Source organism: Sciurus carolinensis, chromosome 12 (genome assembly GCF_902686445.1).
Source record: "Sciurus carolinensis chromosome 12, mSciCar1.2, whole genome shotgun sequence".
NCBI classification, from domain to species: domain Eukaryota; kingdom Metazoa; phylum Chordata; class Mammalia; order Rodentia; family Sciuridae; genus Sciurus; species Sciurus carolinensis.
In genome coordinates, this window is record NC_062224.1 from 23,306,917 (window position 1) to 23,334,698 (window position 27,782).

General features: G+C 41.0%; 1 protein-coding gene across 2 annotated transcripts in view; it reads left to right on the plus strand.

The window, feature by feature from the left end:
- The window catches only part of Pip4k2a (phosphatidylinositol-5-phosphate 4-kinase type 2 alpha), a 157,929-nt gene extending 131,561 nt beyond the window's left edge, over positions 1–26,368 (plus strand). The window contains exons 6-10 of one of the 2 annotated variants that reach the window (XM_047520477.1): positions 904–942; positions 14,305–14,418; positions 20,012–20,255; positions 21,749–21,852; positions 24,095–26,368. In XM_047520477.1, coding sequence (XP_047376433.1) covers positions 904–942; positions 14,305–14,418; positions 20,012–20,255; positions 21,749–21,852; positions 24,095–24,175 — 582 coding nt within the window. In that variant the 3' untranslated portion in view covers positions 24,176–26,368. The remainder of the gene's footprint in view (positions 1–903; positions 943–14,304; positions 14,419–20,011; positions 20,256–21,748; positions 21,853–24,094) is intronic. The other variant, XM_047520478.1, reaches the window with a different exon arrangement.
- Positions 26,369–27,782: the final 1,414 nt, after the last annotated feature.

The window sequence follows — 27,782 nt, forward strand, 5'->3', positions numbered from 1 at the left end:
AATATTTAGGAATACACTGGGCTGTTTGTTTCTTGGCTTTTCTTTTGAATTAAAATTTTCCACAAAAAAAAGAAAAGAAAAGGGAAGTTTCTCTGCTTGAACTCTACCCGCAAAGCCTCCCTGTTGGCACCTGGAGTGGACTTGGTTATCTTGGACACCCAGAACTCTGAGGCATAGTTTTAAAAATGTCTGCAGTAGACTAGACACTGCTGCGATCAAGGACTGTGTTTTCTTCCACTTTGTACCTCTCTGCTCAGCATAGGGCCCGGAACAAAAGAGGTACAAGTAAACGCGTGTCTTTGAAGGAATCTCCAAAGTAAAGGGATCAGTAAGTTGCCCACAGGGGACTTGCTTAGTGTGAGCAAGGAGAAACTGTCCCTCAGTAACTCTAACACATGAGAGAAAACAGTCAGTGTTGTAGAGAAGGCAGTCCAAGGGCTAGGACATGCCCTCATCTGGAAGATTCGTGATGCGGAGGAAAAGGCACTTAATGCCCCGGCAGTCCCCACAGCCAGCCGATGGCCCCCTTCCCCTTTGAAAATAGTAAGACCAACCGATATCTGGCAATGGATGTAGTTTTGATCCAGTATTTAAATTTTTGCTCAAGTGATTGTCAGGTTTTTCTGATTTCTACCAGGTGGATACAAACCAGAGAAAGATGAAACAGGTAAGGACAAGAGGGATGGGGTTGCAGAAGAGTGTTCAGTGGACAAGAACACTACAGGGAGGCCCCAGATGAGGCTGAAGCTGTGCTGAGGAGGGGTGAGGAGCTCACTCAGAAGGAGCCTTGCAGAGAACAACACTCAAGAATTCTCGGCTCTGCCCATGACCATTTTCATATTCAATACACGTGAGACCTGCTGCCTGGTGTGTGCACATTTTTATTATTTCTTTGTGTTTCAGGGCTCTACAGTGGCTAGAGAAGCTAGCGACAAAGAAAAGGTAAGCCCTCTGCCATTCTCACTGGCTCCACCCCTTTTGTGTTGATACTTTTTTCTCATCTTCTACCACTGATTCTTCCCATTTCCTTCAGCAATAAGAATCAGATTTTCAAGCTGAGGACTGTTCTCCTTCGTTTCCCTTCCTCAGATCATTGAATAATGAAATAGTTATTAGCTGTGTGATTGAAAAGAGCATTTCACATGCTACATGTGCAGAAAACAGTTACCTGCAGAGTGAACTTAACAAAGATGGCAGCTATAGCTCAGGATGCTCTCCTGCAGGTCCAGGGACCAGGTCCCCAAGGCCACTTTACCACTTACTACCCAAATGTGACCTTGAATGAATTTCTTGACCTTCCTGAGTCTTTATTTTCTCCCCTGTAAAGTGTCGGCTTGCAGGAGTTTGCAAACTCCTTTACAACTATAAAATGTTAAGATAGGAAGCTGGGCAAGGTGCACACCTGTAATCCCAGGTACTGAAAAGGCAGGAGGATCACAAGTTCAAGGTTAGCCTGGGAAATTTAGCAAGACCCTGTCTGGGGGAAAAAAATACATGTATATATATTTTAAAAATGATTGTAATTTTTTTGCTTAAAAAATTAGGGATAAAGAGAACACATTTTTAAAAATTTTTTCCTGACTTGTGGTATATTAGGTAATATTTGAATCACATTTAGTTGATTAGACAAGATAATCAACTTGGTCAGTTTGAATAAGAGTTTGAGAAATTGATTCCTGTATGTATATCTATACTAACCCAAATCATTGCATGCTTATGTGAAAGATTACTTCTGGATTCTTACTGTTTCCTACCTTCCAGCTTCAGAAGTGCCATTTCTTAACTATTCCATTTGAAAGATAGACTCAAGATTTTGTTTAATCTTTTAATTAAATTTCTTAGAATAATACCATTCAGTTTTGATTTAAATTTTATAAATTTGCTCATTTACTTTCAGTTATTCACTCAGAAGTGTTTGTGAATGTCTTCATGGTTACTATCCCAGCTTCAGGGGCTAAAATATTGGGCCACCCAGATATATACATTAGGGGGTGTTGCCATTAAGTAGGAAGTGGTGGTATCTGGTGAAGAACGCCCTGGCAGAGTGCTTGGAGCATGTAGCAAGGGCATCTGACTCAGGCTGGGCAGGGCCAGGCAAGAACTTCCCAAAAGAGTTGATGTTTGGAAACCTGATAAATAAGGAAGAGTGAGCCAGAAGAAGAGGTGAGGAAGAGCAGCAGGTGCTGAGACCCAGAGGGCACTTTATGTTAGCGGGAGGAAGAGATGAGACCACCAGGAAAAGAGGGCTAGTTGGAGAGGCCGATGGGGCAACTGCAAGAAGATGGGGCCTGAGCTGGCATGGTGTACGTGGGTTTGTTATGAGGAAATTTGAGGAGGAGGATCAACAGAACTCACAGGTGGAATACAGGAGGTGACTAGGACCTGGAAATATGTGCAGAGGGAGTGGGGGTTCAGAATGACTCCTGCATTTCTGGACAGATGGATAGCAGTTCTTTGCACTCACTGAAATGGGGCATAGCAGAAAGGATGGTCTGCAAAGAGAAGAGTACATGAAGTCATCCAGCAAGAATGTGTGGAGTAGAAGAGAATCATATATAGACCAGCCCAGAAGAGCATCGCCATATAAGAGGAAGTCCAGGAAGAGAGTCCTGCAAAAGGTCAGCCAGAGACAGGAAATGAGCAAGAGAGTTTGGATCATTTGCACAAATATTTATTGAGTATCTCTGATGAGCAAGTATTTTGCCAAGCATTTTGCCAAACGTTGTAGGAAATGCCTCAGGAACAAGATGAGGCAGTCCCCACCCTCATGAAACTTGCACTCTAGTAATGTCCCAGAAACCAGAGGAAGAGAACGTTCTAGAATTGAATATTGGGTGCTTCTCTAAGGCCAGGTAGGATAAGGACTGAGAGTTGTCCCCTGGATTTATCAAGAGGGAAATTGCTGGGAACCTGGTTGAAGCAGATAGGTAGGAGTAGAAATCGGATTCCTGTGCATGAAGAAGTGAGGAAGAAAAAAGGAAATGGTGGATCCTCCTTTGACATTTTGTGCTCTTAATGTGCTTTAGTGGAATATGTACTTTTATACTTCAATCCCAGTGCAAGTCACCTTGCAGACACCAGCTTTGGCCCTAAGAAGCAGCAATGATGCCTGCCAACTTCCAAGCTGCTATAAGTGAACATGTCAAGTGCCAAAGACTTTCTCCTAGGAGGAGGTATCTGATTGTTTAAAAAGCCACATATACTCTTCAACGTCCTAACCCAATGCCAACCTAAGTGAGAACTGTGGACAGGATGAGGTCCCTAATTCCATGTCAGTTGCTCTGTTTTTCCTTCATCCCAAGTCCCTTGAGGTTACTATGAGCAGCATCATTTTCCTCTGTTGGTTTTGATTTCTTCAGGTTCAATCCACAGGGCTGTGTCTGCTCCGATGATACCACTGCCAAGACAGACAGTTACAGCTTAGGGCATGATGACTGCTGAAAGCTAAATCGTAATACAAGGGCATGTAGGAGGGGAAACCACAACTATTCGACACCTTGTAACTGTGAGATTTCCCAGGAAGCAGAATGTACAGTTCTCTGTGTCCCTCTCCAGGGTTCTGCCCACAGGACTCTCTGCTTTCCAGAACCCTGTGCCATTAACCACAGTTTCACTGCCCTCAACCAAAAAAGGTCAGCTCCTGGACTAGGGTAGGTTTCTGTGGAAAGAAAAAAAAGAATATAGAATTTATTTGAACAGAAACTCAGTTTTCTTAGGACCCTGCTAGGCTGCTTTATGAATGTGTGGCCCTCTTTCCTCTCAACATCTCCTTCGGAGGAGGCCTTAGAGAAAAGGCAAACCCCGGAGGGTTTGAGATCAGGGTCCAGCTCCCCACCTTACTCAGGGCAGACCACAGAGCTGCAGTTCCTGGGCAACCTCACATAGCTCACGGCAGATGCAGAAACCCTGCCTCAATCTGGGATTTTTTTCAAAAATGTTAGCTTCAGTGTATTGAGAATTATAAAGGTAAACAATAATAACAGACATTTGTTGAGTAAAAGCTACATGCCACAGACAGTTTTAAATCGCACATGAATTTGGTCATATTCTACCACCACATGAGAAGGGTACAATTGTTCCTTCCTTTGAGTTACCAAAGTTACTCTGCAGACAGGTTCAGTAACTCGTCCCAGGTCCCACAGTCAGGAAGTGACAGAGCCAGAGTTGGGGCCCCAGTGCTCCAGCATCAGAGCCCAGATTTCTAACCACTATCGTACAGTCTTCTAAATGTTTAGGAGTGTTCCTCCCCCAGCTCTCTGTGTCTTCTTTCTTTTAAGGACACATCAAAAATTCATGTTAATCTCATTAGTCATGAAAATGAATGAGGAAAACTTTACTACATTGACAGAAACATTATAAGAGAGTTAAATACATGTTACGACAGGTCATTCTGAGTCTTTTTTTTTTTAAAGTAGTAAAATAAATCATTTAGTATCATACTATATTGGCAAAACAACTATTTTATATTTCCTTCATTTGAGAAGTTTGAGTATTTTTGTACATACTTTCAAGTGTGCATTTTTGGACACAGAGTCTTTCTCCCTTTTTCTTACCCCATGTAAACCTTGAAATTGTCCCAATTGTTGACCTGAGAATGAATCCAGAGCTCTGTACTTCTTTGGGGGTTAAGTTTTTGATAGCTCTTCTTCCAAAAGGCCACCTCATCTGCCACTGTAAATACATGATGCTCACTGGAAGGGTGGAGGAGAAATATAAATATGGAAAGTAAAAGCAATGCAAATTAATAATCCACCATGAGAGTGTGACCTGGCGGTAGAGCATCTCCTCTCTCACAGCAGGAACATTTTGTTAAATGGTAATAGATTTTTTTTTTTTTTTTTTCCAGTACTGGGGATTGAACTCAGGGCCTTGTGCTTGCGAGGCAAGCACTCTACCAGCTGAGCTATCTCCCCAGCCCAAATGGTAATAGATTAAGTAAAATTCATTAAAGGAGCCGATCTCTTTAAAAACTTTGGATTTTTTAAGCTATAAAAAATTTCTTTGCTTACCTTTTCTGCCAACTTTCATGTTTTCTTTCATGATCAGTTAATATTTTTGACTCTTTCCAAAAAAAAAGATAAAATTCTTTTGTCTTCACAAATAAAACCATAAATGTTATCAAAACCATCACTGCTATCTTTGGTTTGAAATATTTGGGGAAGGCTAAAAATATTTATTTTCTGCCTCTTAGTCTTTTAGAAATGAAAGCAAATGATTTGCAAGAAAATTATTTTCATTGCTATCATTGTACAATGATATTCTTTCAAATGATTGTTACGGTGCAAAGTACAATTTTCATAGAGAATCTCCATTGACATGGCTTAATTAGTAATCTCAATTCTTCTTAGGTTTTCTTTCATTGGAATCATTATAGCTGTTTTAATTTCTTATACTTTTCACTTGTTGATGACAAGTTTTGAAACTGTCATTTCAAATATTTAGCGATATAGGTGCAGACAAGTCCCATCCCTTGGATTTCAGCTTGACACATAATTAGTGTGATTTGCATTAGCATAATAATGAAGATGAAACAGAAGGAAATAAAGAAGTTATATTCTAACAATAATGGGATCACTTTCATGGCAACAAGTATCAGAACATGCATGTACAGATGTCTGGAATTTTTTTTAAAAAAGAGCAGAACATTACTTTTTTTTTTTTTTTAACCATTGTCAAATTCTGACAGCTGCTATGACTTGTTTTATTCTTTAATTCTTTCCTTTTTAATGGAAGGGCATCTTCCATTCATGGCTCCAGCAGTTTCGCCTCCTCTAAATGAGACAGAGAAATGCGAATCTCCCTGGTGGTCGATCTTTTCACAGCTGCGCTGCAATTCCAGTGTGACATCAAATTAGTAATTATAGCTGAGCGGACTGCTTTTTACAAATGACAGTCTTAGCATGCTGCCAGCTAGCAAGCTACTCAGCAGGGAATCCGGGGAAGTAAAAGAAAACATAACTGGACTCACTTGATCTCTGGGGGATTTGACCTGACTCTTTAAAAAGCCCATGTTCTTGAGAGAGAGAGTCCTGGGGATTTACACAAATATGCATTTTGTTCATCGTTCTGCACAGTTCTTCTCAAAACTCATGTCTGATTTTATTAGGTAAAGTAAAGCCTGTGTAATGGAGTCACAGGGTCACAATAAGAAGATTCCTTTTAACATACAACCTTCTCCCCGGAACCCATTTGAAAGAAAACAGCTGCCCTGCAATTGGCATTTGTGTAACTATATTGGCAATAATCATTGTTGACACTTTGATAATGGGCTACAAAAAGCCACCTTGTCGATTCTTATGCATTGTGAATTGCACTAGCAATTAAGAAACTGTCACCATCTCTGACATTTTACCTATTACTGACTGAAGGTTCTGGAGAATTAAGCATTAATACCCTTACATCTAAAACTGCTTTCCTAAACCAGTGCTCAGCATTTCTTTTGTGATCTTTAAATTGTAACAAATTATAATTAATTACTACCTCTATCTGGTCCTTTGGGCTACAGTCAAAGGCAAGGTAACAAGGGTGGCAGGCCCCTATAGAAGGTACAAAAGCCCAGCGGTGCTTCCTTCTGGAAGTCTTCCTTTTCCTCTCCATTAAAAGAACCTGCTTTTCCACTGTAGGCAAATAATCAGTTAAAAAGAGATTGCCATGGGTTTTCAACCCTCGATTCAGCTAATGCTTTACCCTTGTTCTGTAAAAGTTCTTTTCTCCCAAGATAGAAGGGAGCCCTGTCTCTCTGCCAGCAGTGTTAGGAACACCTACCTCACCCCAAAGTACAGGGCTTGTTTCTCAGACCTTCAATTAAACACAACACCAGTAACTTCTGCCTCCTGGACCAGAAACATTTTATAAAAGGGGGTTTGTGGGCAAAGGCACAGAACAGAGGATTAGGGAATCTGCATCCCAGCCCTAGTGGGAGGAGGCACATGGCATTATTGGAAGTTTGGGGTTTAGGGAAAGGTCATTTGACTTTGTCCTCATTTGTAAAACTAAAGGATTTGAATCTATCACTGGTTCTCATGCTTTGGTGTTTGTGAGAACCTCTTGTATCAAATGAAGCTTCTCTGGACCCTCCTTCAGAATTTCCATTCAGCAGTAGACTTCACTTGGGGAAGTCCTGGACTTGATAGTCGCTAAAATCTCCTCTCTTCTCCATATAGGTTCAGGTGATAGCTATGATGGAATGCAAAAGAGTTCTGCACCATTTTAACAGCAGATGTCTAAGCAGGCCATAAGAACCCTACCTATAAACCCTGAGAATGTTCTGGGAAGTGGGTTTTCTGGAGGGTTTTGTTTTTTGTGCTGGGGATTGAACTCAGGCCTCACACATGCTAGGCATGCACTCTAACACCCCAGTCAGGAAGTAGGGGTTTTCAGCTTCAGTGCATTTGGAATTTTTCCTGACTAGTAAGTGTGGCATGTGAACAAAGAGACTCTCATCTTCCAGATTTTTCTCTTAGATGACAGCATTAAAGTCTTCAAGCCTTTTGGACTTACTGGCGTAGAGTGATGCATCAACTTTCAATTACCTGAATTTTTATTTCATTGGAATGAACTCAAGAGACTCACAAGCACATCTGGAACTGTGCTGTTAGATAATGGGAATTATTTTAAACTAATAACTTTTTCAGTTGGTTCTAGAAAAACTTGAAGTAGAGAGAAGACATGAAATTTAGTATGTGGCCTGAATTTAATCCGAACTGCTACAGACGTATAATCCATAATAATAAAATAATTGTCTTTACTAGGTTAGTATTAAACCAGAAACAATACGACTTATCAGACTCCTTAAGTGTTCAGCCTTTGAAATTTGGATTATCACTGTAAACATGCATGCAACACAGTCTTTGACCAGATTGGAACAAAACTGTTTTAAAGGTTCTCTTTTGTAGGTCCTACATACAGCTCAGTGGTCACATCACTGCTTATAGAGGAAGACCAATCTGTCACCTTTGGCATTGCCCCCAGATTTATGTTCGTAAGAGTATGAAAGTATTAGACAAGGAATCAATTTCATGTAGCTCTGTGGTAAAGTGCTACTCGGTTCAATCCCTAACACCACATACACACACATACACACAAAGAATTTTTGAGAAAATAACCAATAGCTAGGCCTCACCAGTCTTAACAATTCAAAATGACAAAATGGCAGCAAAGTTTATCCAGTTTTGTGCCTCTTAATGATACTGTTTCACAAGAATGTTGAGGCATATCTTCTTTCCATATTTTACATATGCACGGACACACAGAATCAGAATTGGAATCACAAAACTTTGACACGTGAATGCTGGTCACAGATGCAGACATTCTCAATGTTTTCACTGTGGAAATCAGAAGTTGGTTGGATCATTTTGCAAACCAGGAACTTGGGTAGACCTTCTGCTTAACAATAGTCAAGGGAGGCTGTGATATGTACTTTCGTGACAAAACACCTGTTATCTTTGCTAGTTCTGAACAAATTTTATCCATATTCACTGATTTGCCTTTGCATGTATCAAATTTGTGGCTTAGCTGTTTTGGGAAGCAGAACTGATTTTATTATAAATCTCTAGTATCTCTTGTTACCCCAAAATTGATACCACATATATGATGTTATTCCATCAAATGTTTTTATCCTGGCTCCTATGTAAGGATCATCTGAAATCCCCCCCCCCAGACAGAAAGGCTTCTGGAGTATATTTTCAACTTCATAGGCTCTGATTTTTATGAAGTTTTTTGGCAAGCATGGTGAAAGAAGTTTTATTCTATTTTGCAAGTTTATTTTTCTTTAGGTACACTTGGAATAACAAGTAAATCAGGAACATAAGCAGTCCCTAACATAAGACCATAATTAGTATATATATTTTAAGTTTCTCATGCAGCTCAGAGTGTCACAGTATCAGCCCATCAAAGGGATACCAGGCAACAATCTTTGACATCAAGGTCTGCAATTAGATTTTTTTTAATGGTTTGCCAAATGAGTACATTGAACAAAAATTCATTTCATTCTAAAATACAAGTCCTTTAATCACAGAGTATTATGATATATATTATCCTTTGCATTGAAACCTTCTGGTGCCAAAATCCTGTTTGCATTAAACACTCAAGTGTGACCGGGTGCATTTCATCTTCCCAGTAAGGTTCATATCCAGACTAAAACAAAAACTTGGCTCTGTATCACATAGATGTGATCTTTGTGCATTTTAAGAACATGTATTTCTTACTTTCCTGTTGTTAATGATCATGTACAATACAGTTGACTCTTTTTATTATGAAGTGTAGCATGATAATAAAATCTAGCGCTGACTTGGTTTGAATTCTATATATTTGAAGTCACATTTCTGACCATAGGCACAGATGTAAAATTTATTGTGATATTGTAAAAATGTTTTTTGACACCTAAAAGATAATTTGATTTTTTTAACTCTCACTAAACAAAATTCCCCTATAATTTCTGGTTTATTAAACCTTAAGATAGCCTATAATGCTATCCTCCATATAAATGACAGCAGTTATACATCAAATCACAGTACCAAATGAAATAAGTGCCCACATGCACACACACACACATGCACAAATGGGGTAGGTCCCATTTGACATAAATATATTTAAATCCTATTGGTAACACTTTGTTGTTTTAGTTTTGGCTTTCAGAGATTCTGTAAAAATTCATAGTAATTTGAAATTTTTAAATATAAAAGTGCGAAGTATTTTTATATTCAATTTTTAAGGCCTTGCTTTTCTTCCTTTCTACCCGGTTCCACTGGGAAGCAAGCAGAGTCTCGCATCTCTTGTGCCCACAGGATTCTGTGCTCTCAGTTCTTGGGTCTTTGTCTGCCTCGCTGTCCACAGAGGCATATGTTCATTTCTAAAAATAAAAGCACTGAACTTTGTAGTCATTCTGAATATTTTTAAAATCTCAAACCCCTGGCCAAATCTGTCCTTAGAGATCATTTATGTCTTTTATTGAGCCCTGGGGGGATAATAAGTGATTATTTATATTCAGAGGCTTTTGTACTTTTTACAAGTATCCGCATGCTGGTTATCTTCAGGCTGTGGGACAGCGGAGTGTACATCTGGACCTCATGTTCATGTTCATTTGTCTCTTAGCTACACATAAAACATTTTGACCATGACCAATAATGTTGCGTAGTATGTTTTCTACTATTGAAGAATATAGACTTGCTCTGAGACAGATTATAATACTGTGCTTTAAAAGAAAAACTTCACAACAATGTGAAGTGTTACAGCTCATTCAGAGTTAAATGTTCCCAATGAATTCATTACTCCCTAAGAATGAGTTTGCTACTCCTTCATATGTGGGTTGTATTTTCTGGCTTCTAGGCTTTCAGTTCATGGATTTTTTTTTTTTTAACTTTAAGTCAGCAAAATAGCATTCACTAAATTAGCCACTATTATAATGTACTCACTGAGGAAAACTAACTCAGGGAAAATTAAGGTAAGACATAGTCAGCAAATTTCTGTCTTTGGCCATATATAAAATCACTACATTTTATTCCACATATTTAATAAATGTTATGAATTTTAGATAGTTTATTAATTCAGAAACTAATGTACCCAGTTTTTAGAATCATATAGCCACATTTTATTTTCATTTGGTTTTCAGTGAAAATTTTTCTAAAAAAATTTTTTTGTGAGTTTTTCTACTAGGATTAGTATGTGAACCAGGACCGTAGTGAATGGACCAGCGGGTGAGGGCTGGATTTGGGTGCATACACTTGAGCAGCCTCCACTGGCTATGGCCTCAGAGCCGCTCAGGAGTCCAGGCCAAGGGCCGGGCATGCTGGGAAGAATGTGGGGAAGAGTGGGAGGGCCCAGAGAGGATGGCCTTCAGTATCACCCTACCACATCTGGTATCTCCTGATCACTATGAAACCAGTCAGGAGAACTGACCAGAGCAAAGAAATAGAGTTGGCCAGTAATCAGTCCAGAAAGACTGCTGAGTGCAGGTGGAGGCAGTTGGGGGGATTCATAGTGAAGAAGTCGTTCTGTGCTGCCTTCAGTCCGCCTTCTCTGTTTCCAAAGACCACAGACTTGGAAAATTCTGAGTGCAAACAATCAGGGTTCCAAACAACCCTGCTGATCACTGTGCAAAACTCTGTGCTGGTCTGCAAACATCACCTTTGTGGGCATCTTTACGCCGAGAGTTTATTAAGACCATTAGTTCATAGTAGTGTTTCTCACTTTTTAAAAAATGGTGCATTTCTAATGTAAACATTGCTTATTATCAGTGGGGTATATTGAAATTGTTTTTTGAAAGCTAAGTACTAAGGTTTTCTTGAGGGGAAATCACTGGGGAATGGGATTGTATGGGATTGGCGGTGTTAAGGATTAAAGATAATCATCTGGATCCCACAACCTACTTTCTGTGTGACTTGGTCTTGAGCATTTAGTTCTTAGTAAAAAAGAAAAAGGTTTTTTTTTTTGTAAGAAAATATTTTGTATGCATTCCCTCAACATGTAATACTGGTTTCAAATCCATATAATGTGTTGAATGCTAACCTCATTGATGATGGTGGTCATGGTGGTACTGATGGTCATGATGATGATGGTGGTAGTGATGGTCACGGAGATAGTGGTAGTCATGGTGGTGTGGTGCATTCACCATTTAAATGAGTCACACTGTTTCTGGTTGAATTTTCAACACAACTCTCCCTTGGTAGAATGATTAAGAGTCAGGCTGCCTGGATTCCCAGCTCAGCTCATCAGTTATCAAGCTGTGAGACATTGCTTATATTGTGTAATTTTAGTTTCCTTGTCTGAAAAATGTGGATAAGAATGAGGGTTAAAGTTGTTGGAAAGAGCAAATGAGGTGATGTAAATGTGGAGAACTTAGCACAGCGCCTGTGGGTGCTGCAGAAATAGTGGTATTTCCCCATCCCTCGCATTAAGAAAGAACCTGGAGAGGCCCAGGAACTAGCCCCAACTTCAACAAGTAGGGATAGATCCAGGATTGGAACCTCCAGATTCATGATTCCAAAACCCTGATGCTTCTAAGCTTTACCTTAGGACAGATGTGTGGGAGGTGGGTGTTTGTTAACTAGTGTTAGATTCCTTTTGCTCAACTACCCTGCTAAGGACCCTTCTTTGCCTCTTGATCCTTTCAATAAGCCCTTAAGTCTTTTAACCAATCTGGTGTGCCCTTTTTTGAACTTGATCCAATCTAAATATGTCCCTAGTGCCTGTGAAATTCACAAGTAAGCTTAGTAATACAGTACACTGTCCACAGTTTTATGAGGTAGGATTAGATTTTCCCTGTCACATGAGGTAATTCGGCTGGGGTGAACCTGAAATGGCATTCATCTTCATTAATGTGACTTGTGTTACAAACACATTTCTAATGTGTAATTTACTGCCTTGTCTGTGGTCTGTCATCTCAGCCTTCACATTTCTCAAACACACACACACGCCCCTTTTTACTTGTACATATAAAGTGAGTTGTAGGATTGAGATGGATATCCTTAATCCTTAACACCTACAATCCCACCCAGTCCCATCCCCAAAACATAGTTACACAGAAACACCCAAGTTGTCTGCTTGGAGAATCAGGGTCCTTCTCCAGCTCCTCTTTTTTGTGTGTGGAGGTCTAGCTGCAGCCCTTTCTAGTGTAGTTGATACAGACCTTTAACAGTGATGGTAAAGACATTCAGGGTTTTTTTACTTTTTTACATTTATTACATTATTTATTATCAATGTCCAGTTTAGGGGGTTATTCTACAAGGCCCATCCTGAATTTTGTGACAAATGGCATTGCATTTATTTCCTCAAGACTCTCATGACTCAGTATAAAAGTGACAAAATCGGTCTCCCCTAGAATCGTATTTATCTGCGTCTTGCATGCTCAGACTGCTGTATTTTCTACCTATTGGCCATCATGTCTTTCATCATGTCTTTTTCCTGTACAGTTCTACAAATAGAGGTTTTTAACCTGTTCTTATCCATGTATATAACATTAATGCTGTAACTGCATATTGAATTGAATCTTTGGATTTCTGAGGTTTTCTGTACCTACTTTGTAAAGATAATTGTTTTGACAGTAGTCCTACATAATCCAAAGTTACAAGACAGGTCAAATAGTTTCAAAGTTAAACAAAATTAATAGCCAAAGCTACTAATTTAGAAATATAAAATATACACATATATATTTATCTAGGCAGATGTGACTACGTTGACATACATGTGTATACTTTACAAAAAGAGAGGGGAAATTGTGCAGTTCAAGCATTCGAAACATGATTCAGTAGATATGCCCAATGCCCAGTGAGTTTTCTTTAGCAGGGAACAAACTGGGTAGGGACTAGGAAAAATATGTTGTTTTCTTGGATTTTTTTTTAATCCATTTGGTTCACACTTAAGGAGAAAAGGACCATTCTGGGCTCATTATTATACAAAGAAAGGCAGTATCAGATATTAGATTCCTTTCAATTGAAAGAGATAAGTTACATCTCACTGAAAAGAGTTGAGGGGAGAGTGGTGGGGTTTTTTTGGTTTTTTGTTTTTGGTTTTGGTTTTTTTTAACTTTCCCAGAATATTATAGTTCCCAAAATGAAATAGAATAATCCACACTCTTAAAACTAGATGTCTATATTATCCTATATGGCACAGCACAAGCTCAAGATTTTCTCTGCCATGACCCACATTTTGAGTCACCCATTATTTTTCATTGGCTGGCAGAAGTACAGTTTACTTGCTGACTTACCCTCTTGTTTATTTGTAAAACATAGAGCTTTCAGTTTAATATGCTTAACATGCTTAAGAGAAGAAATGTTTTCTTTGACATTGCCCAAATGACATGAGAATTTCCTTCCTGGTTGAGTGGCAGTCAGGAGGGTTTGAGAAGGCAGAGGAAGAGTAGATATGACTACGTATGGAGCTTTATGGACAAGATAGCGTGTTATTTGTAACCAGAACCCAGCAAAGCCTACTCAAGAGTCCTTGGAAGGATGGAGTTGAGTTGTATCAGTTAGAAAATTGAGGGTTCCTGACACATTATTCCAAGAATACCAGTTCTAAAGAGGACTTCTTGTAAGAAAGTGAGTCTAAGAAAGCAATGGGGTTCGTTCCTATGAAGAACATGAAAGCTGTTGCAAAAAGCTTATTACGGGGAGCTTCCCTGACCCCCATTCCTAGGGGGAAGCGTCCAAGGTCACTGATGCCCCCTGGCGGCACTCGAGCAACCTCACATTTCACTGCCTTGAGTGAGACCCCTGTGGTAAACAGGGAAACTAATTTTCAGGGCCCAAGTTTGTACATGTTTTTATATTCCAGCTTCTTTCTCATTCTTTTTCTCATTTGTTTTAGGCCAAAGAACTGCCAACTTTAAAGGATAATGATTTCATTAATGAGGGCCAAAAGATTTATATTGATGACAACAACAAAAAGGTATTCCTGGAAAAGCTGAAAAAGGATGTGGAGGTAAGAAAAATACCTGGGAAGGACAGCTCCACCGTGTCCACATCGACACTGTTGGGTTTTTAGGAGCTTCTTATCCCATCTATTTAAATCTGCAACCAAGGTTAAAATATACATATTCTACATTCTCCAACTCAGATAGAAACGGATACACTGCTTGTTATGTGTCTGGTTCTGAGATGAAATGTGCCAGTTCAGGATGACAAACACCAGAAAGGCCTGCTGTCATCTGCGGGGTATCCCCGCCCTCAGGTTCCCCTGTGATCTTTGGTGGGGCTGGCCTTATGAGTAGTTACCTCCCCTGGAGGTCTTCCTGCCCGCAGCCACCAGTGTGGGCAGGGTGCGGGGAGTGCTGGATTCTCTCAGACAGCAGAGCAAAAAAAAAAAAAAAAACATGTTTAGTAACTGCTAGAATCTTGGCACTCTTCCCTCCAAACATTTCAGTGTTGGTAAACGCAGCCACAGTCGCTGGATGCTTTTCATATTTCCACCAGCCACCGGCACAGTTGTCATAGGGCTGGCGAGCCAGCCTGGCCATCATGGACGAGCACGGGGCACTGTGTGCACACGGGTCATGGGGGGGAGGGCGGTGAGAAATAAGACACAGCTTTCCACTGGGCTTTCAGGCTGTCATGGAGGAGAGCTCATTGTAAACCCTGTGCTAAGAATTAAAACTATACCTCTTCCCATCTCGCTTAGTATAAAGACGTTGCAGCTGTCCCGCTGGACTTCCTTATTTCATTATTTTAGGAATACGCTCAGAGAAAAACCTCATTTTCTTAGAATTTGTTGAGTTACAAGACGGCATAAAGAGAATTCTAATTTAGGCAATTACCAAACCAAGTTTCTCTAGACTGTTCCTCGTCGTGTGTGCTCTTTTTCTCTTTACTGACGTACTGTTCCCCACATACTAAGATCTGCTACTTAGAGGGAGGCTTTGTGGAAAGATTTTCTTTTTCATGTCATTAAACAAAAACAATTAAACTGGCTAGAGCCAAAGAATGAATGTCATGCATGTGATTCCCCATGAAGGCAGAAGCAGTATTTTAATTTTCTTTTTAATCTCCTAACAGTACTTTTTGTTGCAAAACACTCAGGCTGACCAAGTTTGTTCCTAATTATTTTTAGATCTTTTAACGAAATTTTTTCACATTATTTTAACCTCCATGGTATGCATATTTGGATTAGAACATTAGTGTCGGTTTCTTGTGAAGGATACAAGTGTCTAGTTTAAAGACAGTGTTTGCTTCTATCGTCTAACATGTTTCTCCAGTTTTTTATTAATAAACATATATTTTTCCTCAGTTGTCAGGGGTTATTATTAAGCATTTCCTCTTTGTTTGGGAGTCAACTTGATTTAACTGGTAATGAAGTACAGTACCACAGGGAAAATATCCTCCTTTGGATTTTTACTGATTAATCAGCAGACCTTTGATCCTGAGAATAATATTCTTTTAGCAATGATGATAAGTAACCCTTAGGGTTATCTGTGGTCTGCCCCCGCAAACAAAATGTTTTTATTTTTTCTGTCGACTATATTTCTCCATGATATTTAGCCTCCAGAAATAATGTAACTCAGGCCGTTGAACTTACAGTTGAAATACACGAGGATCCTCTTAGCCTTTTGTTGTCTCTAATAATGTCGTTGATTAAAGGATTGGATAGTTTAATCCCGTACGTGGCTCTCACACTCAGCGGTTTTGTTGAAATGAAAGCAGAGCATAAAGCGTTCTTTCATTTAAAAATTTCTCAATGGCTGATAACAGTGTCTTTAGTTGTGAAATTCATGCAGAAGCGTCATTAAATTTTTAAGCAGGTAATTATGGTGAAGTAGCTTGACATCTGATCTTGATAATGAGACCAGAATTTAATCTAGTTTTTTTTTTTTCATCAGTTCCACACTTTCTAATTTAGCTGACTGGCCCTAGCCACTGAAGTTTGATAGAGTTTGTTTTGTTTTGTCCTTTTTTTTTTCCATTTTTTGTTTCCTTTCTATTCTACTTAAAAGTAGAATGTCTGAACCTATTACAGCTCAATAAATGATCTACTTTTCCCCCTAGAAATGGAATCATCATTTGAGAATCTGTTGCTTTTTTTTTTCTGCAACTGAAATCCTATTCTACTAGTCACTTACCAGGCTGGGGACTTTAGTCCAGAGAGTTTTACACATAGCTAAACATATGTAAGCCTTTGGGGTTGGGGGTACCCTGTAGAAAATGAAAGTCACTTTCTACCCTGCTTCTTGTCAACTCTGGTCATGATCCTTTAGAGTCACCTGGATCTCTCCTCTGATGGCTTACACTGAGCTCAGACATCACGCAGTCTGTCCACTGGAGTCACAGCGCATCTCAGCTGTCTCAGGTTTATGATCCCATAACCAACCGTGGCAGTGAGCAAGGGTGGATGAAGTGAAAGGGGCGGTGGCATGGGTGGCGTGGCACACACGGTGCCTAAGTCCTTTCCATGCAGTCATTATCTCTTTTTATGCTTAAAATAGCTCATGGAGGGTGGGTCCTGTTACTATCCCAGTTTGGTGGATGCAGAAACTGAGTTCAGAGACATTGCGTAATTTGCTCAAAGACTCAGAGCTACTAAATTCAGACAGGGATTTGAGGCCATCAGAGACCATACTCCTAACTATGCTGATATAAAATGCACATTTAAAATGTTTCTGAAAGCACAGTTGAGACTTTCTTTTCTGACAAATACTCCAAAAGAGGAGGATAAATTTTTTTTTAACAAGTGGCCAAATGTTAAACAGGGCTGACTGGAATTTTAATTTACATCCCAGATGTGTTGGGAGATGGTAATTCATTAAAGCGAATGTGTGAATGAAGTTAGAAAATAAGGTTCATTTAAATCTGTTATAAAGAATAGTTCATTCACTGCTCCTCGGACACACGGTTTGGTAGAAGAGTTTGGGACGGGGCTCATAGTGCGAAGAAGGTACTAGCCACCCAGATTTGTCATAGGCTGGGCGCACCACTTAGAGGTACCGCGTGTGCTTAGCAAGCTCAAGCCCTGGGTTCCGTTCCCAGCACACACACAAGAAATTGATTTAATAAGGAATTAATTATTAAGGAATAGGATTAGGTAGGAGATTCTGGAAGAAAAAGAGGTAGATCAGATGTTTGGCAGGTAATTATGAAGACCTTAGAAAGGAAGAAAACCAGGAACCCTAAAGACAAAAATCTCCACTAGTTGAAATCTCTTGTACTTAAAAAGCAAATACATGAATTAGAGGCTTGAAGGAATGAACCAGGGAGAAAAGAGCAGCTGTGTTTGAGTTCCTGTCCTTAGCTGGAGGCCAGTTCCACTGCTGAGCCGTTTTGTCTGCTCTCTCTGCCCCTGGGCTCCCAGCCCGCAGTAGTTTTGTGATTTCATGTTGCAAGTCTTCTATAAGGAGAATCTCAGTTTCACCACCCCACTTCATTTCCATCTACCTCAAAAGGTATTTGAAACAAAGTTTGTGAGAGACAAGAGCCAGTGAGGCAGGCTTTTCCACATGATTCTCTTCTCAGCCCATCAGCTTGAACCAGTGTCCCTTTCTTATTTGATGACCAAAAGCCTACCATAATCAAAATCACATTGGCAGTTGTAGTACCCGCTCCCCCACTGTTGTGCACAAGACAGTGTAGTCTTTGTCTAGGCTACATTATCTGTCTTATCTTATACACACCCCACAGAGGCAAGTGCTGTTGTCCCATTTTATGTTAGGATAACTGAGGCTCAGAGACTAAATTATTTAAGGCACAGAGCTAGTGAGATGTAAATAAGACTTAATCTCCTCTCTGACTCCAAAGCCTATACTCTGTTTTTTAAGGCTATTGAGGCTGGTCATATGTGTCAATGATAGATCATTTGCCTAGTATACACAAGGCTCTGGGTTCCATCTCCAAGAAGAAGAAAATTTATATTTAAAAGATTGATACTTTTTTTTTAACCAGGGATTGAACCCAGGGCCTCTTAACCACTGAACTACATCCCCAGCCCTTTTTTATTTTTTATTTTGAGACAAGGTCTCCCTAAGTTGCTTAGGGCTTCCACTAAGTTGCTGAGGCTAGCTTTGAACTTGCAATCCTCCTGCCTCAGCCTCCAAGCCACTGGGATTACAGGTGTGCCACAGTGCCCAGCGCTTCTATCGACTTTTAAATAAGTCTGTTTCTCCTACCTTGCTTTCATATCTCAGGGTAATATTTATAGAAGTTTTTGTTTTCTGAGTTCAAAACACATGGGGAAGATTTAACTGGCCCCAGGGGATTCATGTGGGAAGGTGCCTACGTGGGAGCTGGGGAAGGACTGGTGGCAGGTCAGGCTCCCTGGGCCTGTGGACAGGCAGAGGTATGGGAGGTGACTGGTCAGGAGCGCACTGGAGCCCGTGCACCCAGAGGTCCTCCATTCTTGCCAGTTAGGGAACAGGGCTCCTCACTCAGCTCGGAGATGGCTCTCGAGAAAAAGAAGTGGCCCTGCAGGTCTCCACAGATTTATTTCATTTTCAGCCAGAACTTCAAGACCTGTGATTGCTTATGCTTGCCCTTTGTGTATAAAGTTTGTCTCCAGAATTCTTTCAGAACAACCCAGAGGCCTATTAGCCACTCTACTTCACTGATCAGGAATGATGCTGAGTTCTTCAAGAGTCAGGGCCGCACACCTTTTTTGGACCCTTAGCTCAGAATCAAAGCAGAACTGGACCTTGTGCAGAGCCACCAGCTGGGGGATTAGGGAGCCATTTAGTCCCAGACAGCAGATGGACTGCTGCAGTGCCTACCTAATAACCCCATTCACACCTGAGTGAATCCGTTAGAATAGTGCACTTAAAAGCATATACCTGGGTGCATCCACCTAATAAAGAAAGAAAGAAAAAGAAATCATGACATGGAAAATCAAAGAACTTGGCAGGAGTAGCCAAACTCACAGAGCTTGGTCTTGCCTCACAGTATATTCTAGCCATCGCTGGACAAGAGAAGAAGGGATGACAGGAACCCCAGGCAGAGCATGTTCAGCATCTCCCATCCCCTTTTCCATCAGAAAGAGGCCTGATGAGGATCAGGACGGAGAGACCGCACTACTCGCCATAGCACTGACACAATTCATTTGCTGGTTGATTGGGACGCTTGGGTTTTTACTTATTTATGATGGACAGCATAATAATCTTCTCTGCAGGGTGTGCTGAATCTCAGAATGCTTTCCCAAACCACTCCGAAAGATTGCTGGAAGCCACTTGGGAGGGCCCTGGTTTTTCCCATTGGCCAGTCTCATTGTTGGGAGAAACTTTCTCTTCCCTCCCTCTGTGGGCTCTTTCTGGCCAGTCATGCTCTCTGCTCTCTGTTATAACCCAACCACATGTGAAATGGCGTGCCTCAGCATGCGACTTTGCATTTCAAGGAAAATTACCCTAACTCTGAACTGACCCCAAGCACAGAGCTGTTTTAGCCAGAGAAACGGCCTTGGAGTGTGAGACCCTTATGCAAGGGTACAGGGGACCCCCTTTGGCACGCCTGCCTCCCCCTCCCTCACAGCCTTCCCTACGTGAGCTGGTCTTTAAATCTTGGCAGTTGCTTAAGACATAACTGACCGTGTCGACTCCTCCCTCCAGTTCCTTGCCCAGTTAAAGCTCATGGACTACAGCCTTCTGGTGGGAATTCATGATGTGGAGAGAGCCGAGCAAGAGGAGGTGGAGTGCGAGGAGAATGACGGGGAGGAAGAGGGGGAAAGCGACGGCACACACCCAGTTGGGACCCCACCAGACAGTCCTGGAAATACACTGAACAGCTCACCACCCTTGGCACCCGGCGAGTTCGATCCAAACATTGATGTGTATGGAATTAAATGCCATGAAAGTAAGCTCAGTTACCATCAATTCCTGTCACACATGAAGTGGTTTGATTTTTGCACTGTGATCTATCGGTGACCATAACCCCAGTTACAAGTGTGCTGTCCTGCAAGACTTTTCTCCAAAGTGCAAGTAAATTGATTTGTGGACAAAAGTATGGTAAAGGGAAATGGAATCTCTGATGTTGGAATCACATGTGATCAGGTCCTTGAATTTTGTGATGTTGAGGGAATGGGGCAAAATCACCAACTGTTTTATAGCATACACATTTACAGAGGTAAATACCTACATACACACACATGTACATTTATAGATAAGTTATACAAGAAATATTTTTAATACTGTTAAATATTTTTTCTTAGCTGTCTTTCTTATTTATTTATATTCACATAGTGCTGAGGATTGAACCCCTGGCCTTACACATGCTAGTCAAATACTCTGAGAAATACCCCCATCCTCTCTCTCGTCTTTTAAGTAAGTCAAAAGTGTCACAAATCTATCCTGAGTGAGGCACCTGTGTGGAACCCACTATGACCCTCAGGTGGCCATCTTGTGGGAATGCCCCACATCATCACCATCAGTCTTCTTCTTGGGGTGCTGTGTCCAGCTCACAGTGTGAGGAGTGAGAATTTCTGATTTGCTGCTATCAGTCCTCTTCCACAAAGGGGACTATGATCCTATGACCCTCTTCTATAAGTCAGATTCATCTTACTCCTTAATATTTAGGTAATTGAATATGTGAAGGAATATTGCATTCTACCTTAGCTACTTATTCATGAAAAAATCTTAGTTATATGATAAAAACTGTTTCTTGTTTTTGGAACAGTAAGACCTGCACCCCTTTTTTTTTTTTTTTTTTTTGGTATTGAGGATTGAACCCAAGGCCTTGCACATGCTAGACAAACTCTACCATTGAGCTCCACCCTCTCAGCAGTTTCTAAAATTTCAAACAGCATCTTAACTAAGTGGGTTTCAGTTGTTTTACTCTATTTTTCTCACCAAAATTGTTTCTTCAACATAGAAAATTACAGTCAAATATGTTTCTTACCATTCACATTGAAACATCATATTTTTGAAAATAATGTAGAAAGTAGATAATAGAGGAAAAGCCTTCATCCTGTTCTGATACTATGTCCAATGAGAAGTATGAACAGTGTGTCTAAGAGTAGAAAAGGATTGATGAGCATAATTAGTTCTATACATAGAGCATTTTAAAAATAGCATTTTTCTTTATACCAAATCAATACACTATCATTAAAGAAAATAAAGATTAACAAAATATAAACATTTGATCTCACCCTCAGGCCTCTGCTGTTAATATTCTGGGGCTGCATTGTTGATGCTTGTTTGTTTGTGTCGGATTTTTGTCATTGTTACTTTTCAAATTGAAAGAAGACTGAGTACGGGGAGCTCTGCAGAGATGCAGGAGAGAGACAGCTGAGCTCGTTTTCACTCCCCCTCACTCCAGCCTCACTTCTCCCTGCTCTTCTGCCTTTCCAGACTCGCCTAGGAAAGAGGTGTACTTCATGGCGATTATTGACATTCTTACTCATTATGACGCAAAAAAGAAGGCCGCCCATGCTGCAAAAACTGTTAAACATGGCGTAAGTCTCCGCTTGTTCCTTCTCTCTCCCCTCTCTCTCCCTGGTCCGCAGGAAGCACCTTTCTACTGCAGGCTCCTTTCTACCCATCGGTTCCAAGTCCTTTAGTGATGCTTGTTCCACAAGTCTGAATGCAAGACCCAGAGCCAGCAAGTCCAGCTGCCAGCCCTGCACTTACCATGACTCCTGTGCCTCCGGAGAGTCACTTAGACTCTCTGCACTGGGGATGTTAATAGGCACATGCACCTCTAGAATATTACACAGATTCTTCTATGTTTGAAAAACACCCAAAAAATAATAGTGAAGGTAGTTTAGTGTTTTAATATGAAATGTTCCAAGCTGAAGCAGGATTCTCTTGAATATGCAGGATTCTGTTTCTTTTTTTCTCAGTAAATTGTGTTTTGTTTCTATTACAGAAATCTCTTGAGTGCAATATCTAAGTTTCATAATACCAACCCCTCACATTTATCCTGCTTGCTCAGAATTATCGTTATCCTGGGCATATTAACTTGTAGAGATCCATTTTCAGCCTTCCAGGTACTAAAAAGTCATGGAGTCCATCCTACACAGATGAACTTTGATCCTGTTTGTTGACACTGGGAGGAGAGGTGCCTCCCACAGATTGTGTGGAGTCAACCAAGACACACTAGAACCAACAAATTTAATTAAAGGTTCTTTGTTGTCCCAGGAATGGAACGAGCCTAAAACCATATTCCAATGGTCAAAGAAGTATTTCGATCTTATCAACAATAGCTGTGGTGTTTCTGCCACATGCAGACCATAGACCAAGGCCCAGGGACCACATCAGGAAGAAAGGTGTGCAGTGGGTCATCATCAGAACCTTCTGAGTACCATTTTTAAACTATGCATGTGACAGGCACACTGACCCTTTTTCCTGGTTCTGAATCCAGCTCAGAAGTTGAGGGAAAGACCTTCAGAAGGCACCATGTTAGTTCTCATGTTCACCTCGGGTGAAAACCATGGGTAATTTCCAAGATAGGATTTGGTGCAGTGTCATTTTCCCACTTGCACCACCTTGAGGAAATATTTTAGGAGCTTTAGTTTCCTGCACTGATAAAGGGGTTCTAATGCCTTGGTTGGTAGGGTTTTACAGTGGGATATATGAGCACACTATGAAATTGACATACCATGGCCAACATGGCTCCTTCCTAGTCTCCCAAGTAAGTTACCAGTTCAACTCTGTAACATACCCCATGGCCTAAAATCATGGGCAGTTTGTAAGAATGGAACATTCCTCTTGGCAAAGGGGTGTTGTGTTGAGCTGGCGTTAGGGGTCAGTCTCCCTTCTGCCTGAGCTCTTCAGTGGAGACCCCAGCAGCCCAGGCCTGGAAATTACAAGTTTGCCCATGAACATGAGTGTCTAAACATAGCACCGAGGGACTTAAACTCTGGCCTTGCCCTTTGTAGTTCAGGAAACTGGCCAGTAACTGCTTTGAGTGTGCTAGTCAGCACTGTTCATCTAAGAACAGAAAAGCCCCCACTGGACTTCGGCAAGGAGCCATGCTTCCTGGCTCTATGCAGGTCTTTGTGCAGGGAGAACAGTGGCACCCCTGTACACTGCTGCCAAGGAAAACCAGCCCCAGGGAGTCTCACCCAGCTATGGTACCAGAAAAGGACCTGTGGCAGTGTCCCAGGATCTGTCACTGCTGTCACTCACCTCTGTTATGAACTGAGGAGGTCCTGAAAAATTAACACAGTCCTTGTTGTTGTGATCAAGGTTTCACTTTTGCCAGATGTTTGTTTTTGTCATTCTCCAATCTGCCTTCTGGAAAAGTAAAGGTGTTGTCCCTCTGCCTCTAAATGTCAACCACATAGATATGATATGAATGTACCAAACATGGCCAATTGGATTGTTGTTTTAGGTTGCAAATGTCACAGGTATGTGATAATAGCCTCTAGTGCTGCTGGCACCCTTGCTTCACTTTCACTCATAGATTCATAGGCCTCTTGACTACTGGGCCAAACAGCCAAGGTAATTTGAGTTGTGGTTCAACAGTAGAGGCTGCATAGATGTGAACACTATTAGCTGGAGGGCTCGGGGTGTGGCTCAGCTAGAACCCTGGCCCTTCATGCTTGAGGACCTTCATTGGATCCCCAGCACTACCAAAAACAAAAAAATTAGCATTATATTCAGCTGCAATTGAAAATAACTATAAATATTGGGTAGTAATTTAGGGAAGCCATAAACTTGATATCAATATTCTTTTCCTCTAAAACTGCCCAGGCTGGAGCAGAGATCTCAACCGTGAATCCAGAACAGTATTCAAAGCGCTTTTTGGACTTTATTGGCCACATCTTGACGTAACCTCCCACACAGCCTTGGACAGACATGAGCGTGGGAAGGACAGAGGTGGCTTCGGTGTAGGAAAAATGAAAACCAAACTCAATGAAGTACTCATCTTGCAGGAAGCAAACCTCCTTGTTTACATCTTCAGGCCAAGATGACTGATTTGGGAGCTACGCGCTTTAACAGCTACCTGATATTTCCCAGCATCGTTCTAGCTATTTCTGACTTGACGTGTGTGCGTGTGCACATGCACGCTCACATGCACATTTTAAAATAATCAATTAATTAATTAATTAAAACCCATCGGCTTGAATCAGAATGTGTTACCACAAAAAAAAAAAAAAAAAAAAAAAACCTCTGATTCCAGCTGTGGCCGAATGAAGGAAGGAAGGAAGGAAGGAAGGAGCACTTGGGGGGAGGGTAGAAGGAAACGCATGTCAGAGCAACCACATCGGCATCACCTGGTAAACTGTGGATTGGTTTATTTTTTGAGTTGAGAGATGTGAGACAGTATTCATAATAATAATGAAGATAATAATAATGATGATAATAATAATGATGATGATTCAAAGGAAAAAAGAAAAACTTGCTGCAAATGTTACACTTCCACCCGCACGCAGACACTCCTTAATAGTTGTCACCTGAGCCCCGGGCACTAAATGGAAGAATGCTGGCGTCTCCATGTGCACTGGTTTGGGGTTCCATCCCCACAGTGTGGGGACCCCCAGTGTCCTGGAGTAACACCCCCCATCCTCCGAGAAGCTGATGCCAGGACTCTGTCTACATTTTCACTTTCGTAAATATGTGCAGGAAAACCGCTTGCTTCCCTTCTCTTGCCTGGAGACTCACTGCTACACCCTTACGTTACAGTCTAGGAATTCATGCTACAAAATAAAAACAGAGCTTACCTGAAAGGTGCATAGTTTGGGGCAATGGTAGCTACATCTCCCACTGCAGGAAGATGAGCAAAGAAATAAAACTGAATTCTCCTGGGATCGAATGCAGATCTGAATTATAAGAAGTTTGTGTTTGACCGCTGTTTAAACAACAGTGATGTTTCGTTACGAATTATCCCTTTAACTGAAACCCTCAGTTTTACTGTTTACATTATTAGGAAAACAGGGATATTTTTGAATCTAAAAATTTAATATACAGCACGTGATTTTTGAAGTTTACATGTAAAGTCATTTTACAGTGTAGGTGAAATAATGTTTGTTGTATTTCGAGATGTGTCCTGAATTCATGAATGTTTTGTTCAAAGTACATGGTAGACAGTCTTACAATAAAAGGAAAAGGATTGTTTTGTCTCCTCCAGATGTACACTTATCAACCTAATGATTTTTTTAAAAGAAGATTTAACCCAAATCTGGTTATATCAGTTCATTGCCCTAAACTGTGCTGATTGTGTTTAATCAGGTTAAAAAGTTCCAACATCAATCATGTATCTACCAACTTCTCTGCATTTTCTAAAAGGCATCAAGTTATAAAATATTAGACTTGCTTAGAGTAGGTTATCAACTTATACGCTGTGCTAAAAGCTGTGCCTTTAAAACTCTTTGTTTAAAACATGAGGTGGTTTTTGTAGGCAGTTTCAGAAAAGGAAAAATAAATCTACCCTTTGATAATGACTTACAACCCAACAAATCCTCCCCCCACCCCAGCTGCCTCTTCTGGTCACTTTACTCGGGGCTGCAGCTGTGCCCAGGGTATGTGGGCTGCCTTCACAGCATCTTAGGAAGCCAGCAGCGGTGCCATCCCATTACCCTCTCCTGACTTTACATGATCTGTTCTCCAGTGCCGTTAGCACCACTGTAACATAGCTGCACACGTCTGTATTTTATGTATTTAAATTAATCAGTGCTATGATTTGGTTCCCCACCACCACCACCATTAAATCTGGCATTAACCCCACTTCAGTGTCCTAAAGTTGTACCATGGTTCCTTTGATCCAAGACTTACAGACATGAGACCCTGAAGTAAAGACAAGGTACACATCCATGATCTGAGTAACTGTTTTCTTTGTCGCCAATCTGTGTATGCTTTTAGAAGTTTACAAAACGCTTTTATTTTTGTCTGTAATGGCCTCTGTCATTCATTTCTGTTGATACACTGTTGGGACAGAGTGAGGAAGTTTGCCTTGTATCTCCTAGTGCTAACAATACACTCCAGTCATGAGCCAGGCTTTACGAAATAAAGCACTTTGATGACTCACAAGGTGGATCCTTTGTTCCTTTGTCTCAACTGTGTTTCTCGGTGCCGCACACGTATTTTAAATGCTCAGTACCCAGAGCATCTACCTAATCCGTGAAGAGGTAAAAGTGAAATTGAATTTTTTTCAGTTTGGAGAGACTTGCCTTCAATGTGTGAACTATTTTTTCATTAAATAATACTAACTTTTCTAATAAAACCGACTTCTTCTAGATGGACAGGTAGAGAGAGAAAAAAAAATCTCTTTGGAAAATACCCCAGAAGCCACATGGTTATTTTATGTTTTGACCAATCTTACTTCTTCGGGTCAGCATTTTTTGAAACTTCATTGGGATACCCTTGATGGAGAGAAGTCCGTCTCATCCCGCTGCCATCAGTGCCTGGCAGCAAGCACAGCGCACTGGTTCTGAAACACATGCGCCAATGCAATGGCTAGTAGGAGAGGTTTAAACGTGACGCACATTTCACGTTGTTTGTGTGCAGTTTGGTCCACAAGAAACATCAGACCAACACAGGAAACAACATCCGCTGCACTGAGCCTTGTAAGAACACCCAAGACACACCTCAAACGTCCGCCGGCACCTCAGCTCAGTACGGGTGTGCTGCATCCTGCACACCCACCGCGGGAGCCACAACTTTCTGCCTGACTTCAGATTGCCCTTCTTCCTCCATCTTACCATAACCAAGAGCTGCGATCCTCTGACAGCCATGATCACAGGCTCCACTGATTTTTCAGGGTAACTTTGTATATTTACTTTGGTATTTGTATTTTGTAACGATTTAGCATGTTTGAAACTCCTGCTGTTTTTATTGAGTTCCTGTGGGGGCGGGGTGCTGTAGTTTTGAGGTGTTGGGCCCCTAGTTTCATTTTCCTCAGAAGTTGTATGATTTCTACTGTGTATGCTTTTGCCTAAAACTAATTTCTAGGGACATTTTTGTCACATTATTGCAGAATTGATGGATCAGCAGGGAGCATTAATTCCATTTTCTTTGTGGGTGATTTGAATGTATTCCCTTCATTTTTGTTATTTAATTTCCTGAATTGAAAATTTTCCTGGTCCCAGAAAACTAGTTCTTTCTAACTCAAAAGGCACGAAAGTTGTCGTGAAGCATTAACCCTTGACGCTTTTGGAAACAGTGGTTATGAGTTAAGTGTAAGCTACAGGAGCTCTGTGTGGTGGGGCAGTAATGGCCACTGGGTGTACCTGCAGGTAACGGGGCCCAGGGGTCGAGCGGAGAATTAAACTCCCGGAACTCCTGCCATCAGAGGGCCGAGTCCCCTCCCACCACTCCACACAGCCTCTCCAGGAAGTTTCAGTTGATGCGAAATCAGTGATCACGGTGACTATTATACCTGTGTATCCTTTGATCTCTCAGAATAACTGGTCCCGCTCTCTTTCTTTATCACCATCTTCTT